Genomic DNA, 12,485 nt, shown 5'->3' on the forward strand with positions numbered 1-12,485 from the left:
ACACAGTGAAGTGTTATGATCTGGAATGTAATGCCTGAATAGGTGGTGCAAGCAAGTTCAATAGTAACTTTTAAAACGGAATTGATATATACTATAAATGTTGAAACTTGCAGGGCTATGGGGTAAGAGTTAGGGGAAGGGTCTATATGGATCCCTCTTTTAAAGAGTCAGCATAGGAATGATAGGCTGAATGATCACTTTCTGTCCTGTATGATCCTATGATAAATCACTTATCTTTTCAATTTCAACATAGGTTTCCTATATTCTTCATATTTTCAAAGAGCACATTTTCAGTACCTGTTGTGTTCTGTGGAGAGGATGTCACATTAACAATAGTGATGTTTGCTGTAAGGAAAGTACAAGATTTCAGATCAGACAATCAACAGCCGCTCCCTGTCTCTGGAATTTCTTTGTAAGATGACCACATATTATGGCACAGATGAAATATGCTCACAAAAAGAGCTACTTAAGGATTATATTGTAAAATGTTCAATTTTTATTTAACAGATCGAGACTATTCCCTTCAACTGTTGCTGCAAACAAGTTATAGCTCTGTCTGTGCTGATTAGAAGCAACATCTATTCCCTGTCAACCCAAAATTCTGGTTGTCAAAAGCTCACTTTTGAATTTATTTCAGCCCAAAGCAGAACCAATTTCAAAAATTTTTATATTGATTCCATGTCGTTAATCCTCCCTCTCAAATAAAATTGTTCCACTGATGATGTTCAGAGAAATGGCTGTCTACCTGATATTCTTCCACACATCTACAAACTATGCACTCATATTGATGCAACATTCCCTCCTCTGGTGTTAATACATGCCATTTACAAACAGTTGACATGTATTTGTTTTATTAGAAAATATATAGATGTTTTTCTGAGTTTCCAGTACCAGTGACAATAAGCATGTGATAAGACAATTGGATTTGACTATTAATCTCTTTGTCTCAGCCTTCCCTGGGTATCATTCTGCATCTTAAAGAAGATGCTAATGGCAAATGAACAGACAGGGGCAACATTTGCCAATCAATGTGCATTGGTGAGAAAGAGCACAAGTGTATTCGTACAGTCATTTAAACAAGATGAAACTTTATCCATTGGCTGTCACTTTCACAATATAATTCTCTCAAACACCTAAATGCAATTACCTGTCACAGGTGAGGTGGTATTACTGGTAAAGGAACTTCCTGTAAAAAGATTACAAGTGGTTAGGTCGGATGTGGTAGACTTCCATCCTCAGTGCCTGTGAGGCTAATCTATCAATGTGGCCTTTATTAAACAAACACAAAGTCAATGATAAGAAAATTGTCTGAGGTGTATAAAAGGTGCCGATCTGATGCCGCAAGCTCTCCATCGCTGCTGAAGTTGTAATTTAGCCAAAATTATTTTATATGGCTAAGAGCTCAGTCCCATGGATTATGTTGCCATCAAGGAGATAAAGTATAGTTAGATGGCACCAAGATTGACAGTAACTGCTTGATCACTGTAGGAGATGACAGACAATAAAGGCTGCGATCACATGTCTATGTCCAACCTAAACATGGCACCACCACAATTCATGCAGCTGAGACTGGCATCACTGGGCCATCTCTCTGGTTTTAAACAACTTATTTAAACCACCACATTCTCAGAAAGCACATTTCCAGCACTTGTTTTGTTTGATGGAAAAGATACAGTTGCATTGAAAAAAATGGTGCCTGTAAAAGGTGTACAAGGTATGAGATCTAGAGGGAAGATGAGGAGAAATTTCTTTCCTCGGACAGTTGTCGGGATCTGGAATGCTTTACCTGAAAATGTAGTTGAAGCTGATTCCATAAATAATTTTGAAATGGAGTTGGACAGGTACTTGAGGATGAGGAATTTAGAGTTACAGACTGAAAGCAGGGATGTGGGATGAAGCACAATTCCTCTTTCAAATAGCCAGCATAAGCATGATGGGCCAAATGGCCTCCTTCAGTGCTGTAAGTTTCTATGATTCTATGCATCTGGTCTCTGCATATTCTCAAATCCCTTAGCTCCTAAACTACGGTGCTGAAAAATGCCAGCAACTCGTTCACCACAAATCACATAAACAGTTTGATTCATTCTTAGTTACAGTGCCTGGCTTCCAGAGTGTGAAGGGAAGATAAAGATATTTATTAATATAACGATTTTCATGACATGAGGCATCACAAAGCAGTTACAGCCAATGAAATATTTTTGAAGTGTAGTCACTGTTGTAAGAAAAGCAGCAGCTAATTTGCTCATAACAAGACCCCAGAAACAGCAATGTGATAATGACCAGATAACCTATTTTGGTGATGTTGATAGAGGGATAAATATAGGTGTGGAAAGGAGGGTGAATTCCTCTGTTCATTTACAAAATACTAACAAGGCGATCTGCCTGAGAGTGCAGACGGGGCAGTGATTTAACATCTCATCCAAAAGCCAGCACCTCCAATGGTGCAGCACTCCGTCAGTACTGCCTAGATTTTGTTCTCAAGTATCTGGAATAGGACAACAACCCACAACCTTCTGGATGGTACCAAGAATGTGGAGAAACTAGAGAAACTGGGATAGTTCTCCTTAGAGCAGGGAAGATTAAGAGGAAATTTAATAGTGGTATTCTATATTATAACTTATGTTGATGGAGTAAATAAATGTTTCTACTGGCAGGAAGTTTGTTAATCAGAGATCACACTTTTAAGGATAAACTACTTATACTCAGTGAGTTATTCTGACCTAGAACACAATGCATGAAGAGGTGGAAAAAGCAGATTCAACAGTAACTTTCAAAAGGCAATTGGATATATACTGGAATAGACAATACCTCCAGGGCTTTGGGCAAAGAGCTGGGGAATGAGACTAATTGGATAGCTCTTAGCTCTTTCAAAGAGCTGATACAGGCATGATGGGCCAAACAGCCTCCTTCTGTCTTGAATAATTGTATGATCAATCACATCAGCAGTTTCAAGTCTTTCTTATTGAACCAATTGCAACATCAGGTTTCTTACATTGTTAAAATTTTGAAAGAGCACATTTTCAGTACCTGTTGTGTTCTGTGCAGAAGATGTCACATTAATGATAGTGATGTTCACTGTAGGAAAAGTAGAAGATTTCAGATCAAACAATCAATGCCAAATTGTAAATTGTTTGCAGATTATGGCACAGGTGAATTACAGATTACGGTCAGAGCAATAGCTACTTAAAGATTATATTGCAAAATGTTAAATTTATCATGCATTTAATAGATCCAGACTAGTCCCTCCAACAGTTTCCACAACTAAATTGCACACTTGTCTCTACTGATTAGAAGCAACATCTATTCCCATTCAAAGTTAGACTTTTTGTTTTCAAAAGCCCGCTTTTAAATTGAAATCATCCCAAACAGAATCAATTTAAGCAAAATAGTATTAAATCTAAGCTGTTTATCCTCCATTATTAAAATTGTGTCACTGATAATATTCTGAGGAATGGCTGTCTACCCTGAGTTTCTTCCACACATCTACAAACTATGCACTCACTTTGATGCACCACTTCTTCCTCTGATGTCAATGCATGCCAATTTCAAGCAGTTGAATTTTTTGTGTTATTAAAAGGTCTATTGATTTATTTTTTGAGTTTCTGGTACCATTGACAATTGGCATGTGACAAGACAATTGGATCTGGCCATTACACTCTCTGTCCTGTCGCTCAATGCGCATCATAATGCATCTTAAAGGAGATGCTGATTGAAAATGAACAGAGGGGGCAAAAATTTGTCAATGTGCATTGGTGAGAAGGAGCATAAGAACATTCATACAGTCATGTAAATGAAAATCAAACTTTGTCCATTAATATTTGGCTGTCATTTTCAAAATTTAAATCTCTCAAATGCCCAATTACAATTAACAATTACCTGTCACAGGTGAGGTGGTAGTATTGGTAAAGGAATTTCCTGTAGAAAGATTAGAAGTGGTTAGGCCAAATGTGGTAGATTTCCATCTTCATCACCCACAGGGATAATCTATCAGACTGACCTTTTATGAACCAACCCATAGACAGTGATAAGAAAATTGGCTGAGGTGTATAACAGGTGCTGATCTGATACTGCAAGCTGTCTATCTCTGCTGAAGTTTCATATTATGCATATTGTATTAAATGGCTATGGCCCATGGTTTCCAAAGCCATCAGAGTTGTAAAGTACAGTTATTAGGTTATGCCAAACTTGACTAAGATTTTTTTATTCGTTTTGTGGGTTGTGGGCATCATTGGCTAGGCCAGTATTTATTGCCCATCTCTAATTGCCTTTCAACTAACTGGCTTGCTAGGCCATTTCAGAGGGCATTTAAGAGTCAACCATATTGCTGTAGGCCTAGAGTCACGTGGCCAGACCAGGTAAGGACAGCAGATTTCCTTCCCGAAAGGACATTAGTGAACCAGATGGGTTTTTATGACAATTGACAATGGTTTCATGGTCACCCATTAGACTAGCTTTTAATTCCAGATTTATTAATTGAATTCAAATTTCACTATCTGCCATGGGGGGATTCGAACCCGTGTCCCCAGAGCATTAAATGCCTGGGCTCTGGATTACTAGTTCAGTGACATAACCACTACACACCATCTCCCCAAATGCTTGATCATTGTAGGAGATTGTAGAAAATAAAGGCTGTGATCACAGGTCCATGTCGATAGAGGCATCCAACCTCACATGGAACTTTCACAGTTCATACAGCTGAGATTGGCTTCTCTGAACCATCGTTCCAGCAGCTCTCTTCAGTTTTATACAACTAACTTAAACCAACACATTCTCAGAAAGCCCATTTCCAGCACTTGATGTGTTTGATGGAGAAGATGCAGCTACATTGAAAAAAAAATGGTGCCTGTAAAAGATGTACACGACATTTGATCTAGAAACAAGATGAGGAGAAAATCCTTCACATTGGGATCTGTAATGCTCTACCTGAAAAGGGGGTTGTAGCTGATTTCATCAATAATTTGAAAAGCGAGTTGGACAGGTACTTGAGGATGAGGAATGTACAGGGGTTACAGACTAAATGCATGGGACAAAGCACAACTACTCTTTCAAAAAGCTAGCAAAATGCACAATGGGCCGAATGGCCACCTTAGGTGTTACAAGCTTCTATGATTCTATGAAACTGTTCTCTACCTATGTTCATATCCCTTTCACACCTAAACTAATAGGCTGAAAAGCTCCAGCTAACAAATTAACCACAAATCACATGTACAGCTTGATGCATTCTTATATACGTTGTTATGATCACCTGGTTCATGCTTTATATTTTCTAGAGGTAACTTTTAATTTGGGAATTGAATTTTTTTTAATGCACGACAAATGATAAAAGCTGTTTTGAGAAGCTGGCAAACATATGGTGGTTACAAATCAAAGGGTGGCCCACGTTTTTTATTAAGGTCACAATGGGAAGTGTGAAGACCCTACACAATGGGAACCTCTCTGAACTTCTTGATGGAGATAGTGGGCTGAATTTTACTGGCCCCTCGATGCCGCAAATTGTGCACGGGGGCCGGTAAAATTCTGCGGGGAAAGGCCCGCCTCGACCCACGATGTAAAGAAGGGCCCGCCACAAATTACCGGCGGTGGGGGGACCATGGTGCGGCCCCCCCGCCACACAGCGGCGGCACCCCAGTTACAATATGTTAAACAGTACTTACATCTGCAGGTTATGCAGCCCACCACCTCTCCATGGCCACCTCTGGATTTTTCGCTGAATGGGCAGCCATCACGTGCCGTCCTGTTCACGGTTTGAAAAGCCAGCGGGTCCTCAGAGGCAGTGGTTTCGCGGCAGACGGTAAGTTCCTTTTCAGGGGCCTCTTTCTGCATTCTTAAAGGGAGGAGGGAGGGGGGGATTACAGGGGTCTCACTCTGCATACTTGGAGGGGGGCTATATTCAGGGTTCTCACTCTGCATACTTGGAGGGGGGGGATATTCAGGGTTCTCACTCTGCATACTGGAAGGGAGGAAGGAGGGGGTCTGGGATTACTGGAGGGAAAGCTCTGCAGGCGTGAAGGGAGGTACTGTGTACCTTCTCTCTGTAAACAGTGTATGCTCTGCGTTTATTCATGTTTGTGAAGGAGCAATGGCAGTCTAGTCGCCCTGTGTGTGGAGAGGATGCCACAAAGGGTAGGAGCATTAAGGTTATATGGATGGTGGGGGTAATCGATTCAGCTGGTAGGATCTTGATGTGGTCATGCTGTGCCACTCAGTGTTGGCCATAATGGGCAGTGCCACATAGTTGATCCATGAAAGCAGCTGATGTACCTGTCAACACCAATCCCTGCCCTATTAGGAACCTTTGAATACATGAAGGGTTCAACTTATGGAAATAGGTATGGCTCATCCTACATTGTGTGAACCTCTGCACGTGAGGATCTGTATGCACCAGAGGCAATATCAACAGGCAGATGTGATCCACGTAGAGGCCCCCAGTCATGAGCAGCAGCTCCCAAGGGGAGCCCGCCATTAAGATTGCCGTGCATCTACAGGCACCACATGACATGCCATCGGATGTCAGAGCACCAGTGTCAGAGGCAATTGCGCATGTAGAGAGGATGGTGGCACATCTCTGTGCCCTGCTCAAAGATGACCTGCAGCCCATGGGCTTTGGTGGACATCCCATGCCTTTGGTCCTCACAGTGGCAGCGGTTCTCACGCTTGATGCCTATGCAGCTTTTCAGTGGCCTACCAGAGACCTTTTTGGGGTCGCACAGTCAGCAGTGCACCGCTGCATCAGGGAGGTCACCGATGCCCTGCAAAGGAGGGCCAGTGAGTATGTCCGCTTCAGGACAGACTCTCACAGCCAGGCCCAGAGGGCCATCGGTTTCAGCTCCATTGCCAGAGAACCATAGGCTGTAATGTCCGTAGACTGCACTCATGTGGTCATCAGGCCTCCCGCCAGGATACCACCTGCAGATGTCACCATTAAAGGAATCCTCTCAATTTAGGTGAAGCTGGTATGTGATCACCGGAGATGTTTTATGCAAATCAGTGACCACTTCTCAGGCAGCTGTCATGACACTTAGGACCTGTGCCAATCCCAGCTGCCACCGCTGCTCACTGACCTGGCTCAGTTAAAGGGGTGGCTTCTTGGAGATAAGGGCTATCCCTTGCAGACATGACTCCCGACACCAGTGAGAGATCCCAGCACTGCTAAAGAGAGATACAATGCCAGCCACTGAGTTACAAGAGCCACCATTGAACAGGAGATCGGCATGCTGAAAGAGCGCTTCCAATGCCTGGATGGATAGGATGATGCCCTGTACTACAGGCTGAAAAGGCCAGCTCTTTTCTTTGCTGCTTTGCACAACTTGGCACCCACCAGGGGCTAGGCCTGGCATTATGAGGAGAGATGTCAACAGGATTCCTCCTTGGACTATGAGGACTCTGAGGACCTACAACATGAAAGACGCATGGGAGGGCAGGTGGCACCCAGGTTTTTTTAGTTTTTAGTTTTTTTTTAGTGATACAGCACTGGAACAGGCCCTTTGGCCCACCGAGTCTGTGCCGACCATCAACCACCCGTTTATACTAATCCTACACTAATTCCATATTCCTACCACATCCCCACCTGTCCCTATATTTTCCTTACCACCTACCTATACTAGGAGCAATTTGTAATGGCCAATTTACCTATCAAACTGCAAGTCTTTGGCATGTGGAAGGAAACCAGAGCACCCGGAGGAAACCCACGCAGACACAGGGAGAACTTGCAAACTCCACACAGGCAGTACCCGGAATTGAACCCGGGTCGCTGGAGCTGTGAGGCTGCGGTGCTAACCACTGTGCCACTGTGCCGCAGGGATAGCAGTGAGCTAGGGATGTACGGCAGTGGCTTATCAGACAAAGGTTGGCTGCTCCATAGGAACCGTATTGAGCTCTGCAAGCCACACATCACCCTCACTCACTTGCTGTGCACCAGTCCATATCAGCAGCATCCCTGTGTAAACCATTAGAAGGAGCAGCTGATTGAGCCAATGTCCATGTCATTGCATCCATGGAGATGCTCATGAGTAATGGTGGCATGGCAATGATGTTATTGCATACGTTGGCTCCCCTGAAGGGTCAAAGGTGCAAATGGATGTGACATTGTCGCTACATGCTGGCACACATCATTCACACAGAAAAAAGGACACACATGTTGGTGAGGAACATTCGGTGAAAAGCGTATTTACATTGCTCTGACACCCATGCATTCCCATTTGTGTTATATCAGTGTGTTCTCTGTAAACCTCTGTAATACCTTTTATGGTATATTTAAGTCTCACATCCTGGAATGTATAAAATTAAGATTATTCACCCAGGTGCATCACGCCTACAAGAAGGAATGTTACACTTGAGTGGGAGAAGAGGATCACAACTTCACAGGACACTGGGACACAACAGGGGTAAGTATGTGGCAGCAAATCAAGAAGTGCTGGGGTAATTCAACATATCAGGCAACATCTGTGAAGTGAGAAGCAGAGTTAACTTTCAGGTCTGTGAACTTGGACAAGTTAACTCTGCTTCTCTTTCCACAGATACTGCCTGACCTGCTGGATTTTTCCAGCACTTTCTGCTTTGCTGCAAGATTGACAGCAGCCCCACTCTTCAGCAGTCAGGTAAGTATTTCTCTGACAGCTGTCAGGAAGCAGGTGCTGGGGCACCTGAAGTAGGGCCTCAGCACCTTCTGCACAGCTGTCAAAAGGTCTCTCACTGCGCCAAATGTCCCACCTCTTCCCATGTAATATGGGGAGGGTGATTCGGCATCGTGATGCTAATGAGCCCCCGCATGTAATATCGCGGGGGCTCTGCAGCGGCTGCTAAATGTGGGCACTCTGCTGAGTTTAAAGGGCGCCTCGCACGGTGTGGCGCCCAAATAAAATTCAGCCAAGTGTGTCTGCAGCTGCCGAAGTCAGAGGTTTAAATTATGGCTGCATTTGCTGCCAACACAACCACTAGGTGGCGCTGCAATGACACATGCGCAGATGCAGCTTGTGCCACTAAAACATCACAGTCTGCGACATAAGTCTGCCAGGACTAAAGATAGCGCTGCTCAAATAATCACATGAAGGCAACCTAAACACATGGCAGCACACAATGGCCGGAGGCAGTGAGCAAGCGGGCCGGGGAGGCAGTGAGCGAGCGAGCAGGCCAGGGGGGTGGGTGGAGGAGTGAAAGAGCGGGTGGGGGGGCGGCGAGCGAGCTAGAGCGGGGGGGTGAGCGAGCGGGAGCGAGCGAGCGGGCAAGGGGGTGCGAGCAGGCGGGCAGTGGGGGAGGGAGTGAACTAGCGGGGGTGAGTGCGCGGGTGGGCGGAGGAGGAGGTCTTCGGCTGCACTCTCCCCACTTCCCCACCGCCAGTTCCCCACTGCCAGTCTCCGCCTGCGTTACACGATGACATCTTCTGCGCATGCGCCAACCAGTCCTGGCAATGCAGAATGCAGGGCTGCACATGCGCAAAGTAGGAACCATTCTGCGCCTGTGCATGGTCTGATGACGTCAGTTGCCTACTGTGTTGTCAATAATCACTTTGTTAAATTATTCATATGATTTCCCAGAACAAAGAGAAGATTTGGTGTTGGAAGTAATTAGTTGAAATTGTTATCTGGGACATCCTATATATACCACTTGCGATAGAAAAAGATGATGCAGTTGGCGCCTGTTGGATTTTTCATCTGTATGTTTGCTGACATAGTCAGTCAGTTGGCTTTTGGAAAGCTGTTGGCTTTGAGAGCAGATGGATTCAGGAACAAAGAGGCCATTAAGAACCAGGGGTATTTCTGTTTTGTGTAAGGCCCATGATCAAGCTGGGAAGTCCAGATCTGAGAGATCTGACATCTCAGAAGATAGCTAAGGAATTAAGGAAATTGAAGTGAATTCCTAGGAGCTGTGGTATATTTTGAATTGGTCCTATGAGAAGTGAACAAACTGCCAAGATATAGGGGAAGTCTTGGGATGGAAGTAACAATCAAATCCTGCTGGGTGATTCCAGCATTTCTTGTTTTTGCTTCAGATTTCCAGCATCCGCAGTATTTTGGTTTTATCAAATAAGAGTGTTCAGTTGAGATTTTGAGTTTGAAATGACTTCATGTTCTGTTAAGATTTTACATTTAAAATATGTGTTTCAAAATTGTAGCATTAAGTTAATAGTGTTTTGCTTTGTTTAACTCCTATAAGGTTTAAAGTATGAAATTTTTGGTTGTAAATCTTTTAGTAATAACTGAGCCTTCAACGTTCTCTTTTTAATGTTAATGGTCCCTATTGGGACCGTAACAACATTGCCTGGGTTGCAGAGTGGAAAAGAAAGAGAAAGGCTAGCATTTATACAACACTTTTCAAAACATCAGAACTTCACAAAAAACTTTACAGCCAATGAAATACTCTGAAGTTTAGTCACTGTCATAATGTAGGACAAACAGTAGCTAACTTGTGCAAAACAAGGTTTCACAAACAACAATGCAATAATGACCAAATGATCTGTTTTGTCATGTTGATAGAGAGATAAATATTGCTCAGGAAACTGGGAAAAATTCCTCTGTTCATCTTAAAATAGTGTCATGGGGATCTTCTCCATGCACATGAGAGGACAGATGGGGCAGCAATTTAATGTTTCATCCAAAAGACAGCACAGCACTCCCACAGTACTGCCTAGATTTTTGTCCTGAGACCTCTGGAATGAGATAGCAACACACAACATTCAACACTCGAGGGAAACTAGAGAAATTGGGATTGTTCTCCTGAGAGCAGAGAAGATTAAAAGGATATTTAATAGACATATTCAAAATTATGAATGAATTGGCAGTGTAAATAGGAGAAACTGTTCTTACTGGCAGGACTGTCAGTGACCAAAGGTCATAGTTTGAAGGTAATTTAGTTTAGTTTAGAGATACAGCACTGAAACAGTCCCTTTGGCCCACCAAGTCTGTGCCGACCATCAACCACCCATTTATACTAATCCCATATTCCGACCACATCCCCACCTGTCCCTATATTTCCCAACCACCTACCTATATTAGGGGCAATTTATAATGGCCAATTAACCTATCAACCTGCAAGTCTTTGGCATGTGGGAGGAAACCGGAGCACCTGGAGGAAACCCACGCAGACACAGGGAGAACTTGCAAACTCCACACAGGCAGTACCCAGAATTGAACCCGGGTCGCTGGAGCTGTGAGGCTGCGGTGCTAACCACTGCACCACTGTGCCACCCCTGCGCAAAAGAACTACAGAATTGATGAGGAGAAATTACTTTGACTCAGTGAGTTGTTATGATCTGGAACGCACTGTCTGAAGAGGTGGTGGGTGCAGATCCAGTAGTAACTTTGAAAGGGAAATAGTATATATACTTGGAAATAAAAAAATTCCAGGGCTATGGGGAAAGATCTGGATAGTGGGACTAATTGGACAGCTCCTTCATCGTGGCAGCACAGACACAATGAGCTGAATAGCTTCCCTCTGTCCTGTATGATTCTATGATAAATCACATCAGCAGTTTCTGGTGGTTTGTAAATATCCAATTTGAACATCAGGGGTTTTACAATCTCAATATTTTCAAAGTGCTCATGTTTAGTACCTGTTGTGTTCTGGAGTGACGATGTCACATTAATAAAAGTGATGTTCGCTGGAAGGTAAGAACAAGATTTCAGATCAATTAACATTACATTGTAAATTGCCTACAGATTATGGGACAGGTAAAATATATTCACAGAAAAGCTACTTAAGGATTACATTGGAAATGTTTAATTTTTCAGGAGTTTAATAGATTCAGACAATCCCCTCTAACAGATTTTGTAATCAAGTTAGAGCCCTGTCTGTGATGAATGACAGCAACATCTATTCCCAGTCAAACTTTGACATTAGCTGTCAAAAGCTCACTTTTAAATTGAAATCATCCCAAAAAGAATCAATTTATCAATTTTAATATTAAATCTAAGTTGTTTATCCTCTCCCATTAAAACTGTGTCACCGACAATGATCAGAGGAATGACTGTCTACTGTAAAGTTGTTCCACACATTTACAAACTATGCACCTATGTTAATGTCCCGTTTCCCCTATTGATGACAGTACATATCATTTACAAGCAGTTGACATTTTCTTTGTGTTATTAGAAAATATATTTGTGTTTTTCTAAGTTTCTACTACCACTGACAATGGCCAGGTGACAATACAATTGTATTTGACAATTAATGTCACTATCCAGTCATTTATGTGCTGAGGGAAAATGAACAAAGGGGCAGAACTTGTCAATCAATGTGCAATTGTAAGAAGGATCACAAGTACATTCGCACAGTCATGTTATCAAAAATCAAACGTTGTCCATTAATAAACAGCTGTCACTTTCAAAATTTACATCTCTCAAACACCGGATTACATTTAACAATTACCTGTCACAGGTGAGGTGGTAGTATTGGTAAATGAATTTCCTGTAAAAAGATTACAATAGTTAGGCCAAATGTGATAGATTTCCATTTTCATCACCCATGGGCTAATCTGTCAGAGTGACCTTTTA

General features: G+C 42.9%; 1 protein-coding gene across 5 annotated transcripts in view; it reads right to left on the reverse strand.

Annotated features, from left to right (window-relative positions):
• LOC137374394 (adhesion G-protein coupled receptor G2-like) overlaps positions 1-12,485 on the reverse strand; it is a 187,610-nt gene that overhangs the window by 69,078 nt on the left and 106,047 nt on the right. For all 5 annotated transcript variants that reach the window (XM_068040435.1, XM_068040434.1, XM_068040432.1 and 2 more), the window contains 6 exons: positions 12,361-12,399; positions 11,549-11,596; positions 3,877-3,915; positions 3,028-3,075; positions 1,148-1,186; positions 298-345 (listed from right to left, as the gene is read on the reverse strand). In XM_068040435.1, coding sequence (XP_067896536.1) covers positions 298-345; positions 1,148-1,186; positions 3,028-3,075; positions 3,877-3,915; positions 11,549-11,596; positions 12,361-12,399 — 261 coding nt within the window. The remainder of the gene's footprint in view (positions 1-297; positions 346-1,147; positions 1,187-3,027; positions 3,076-3,876; positions 3,916-11,548; positions 11,597-12,360; positions 12,400-12,485) is intronic.

Source organism: Heterodontus francisci, chromosome 10, assembly GCF_036365525.1.
Source record: "Heterodontus francisci isolate sHetFra1 chromosome 10, sHetFra1.hap1, whole genome shotgun sequence".
NCBI lineage: Eukaryota > Metazoa > Chordata > Chondrichthyes > Heterodontiformes > Heterodontidae > Heterodontus > Heterodontus francisci.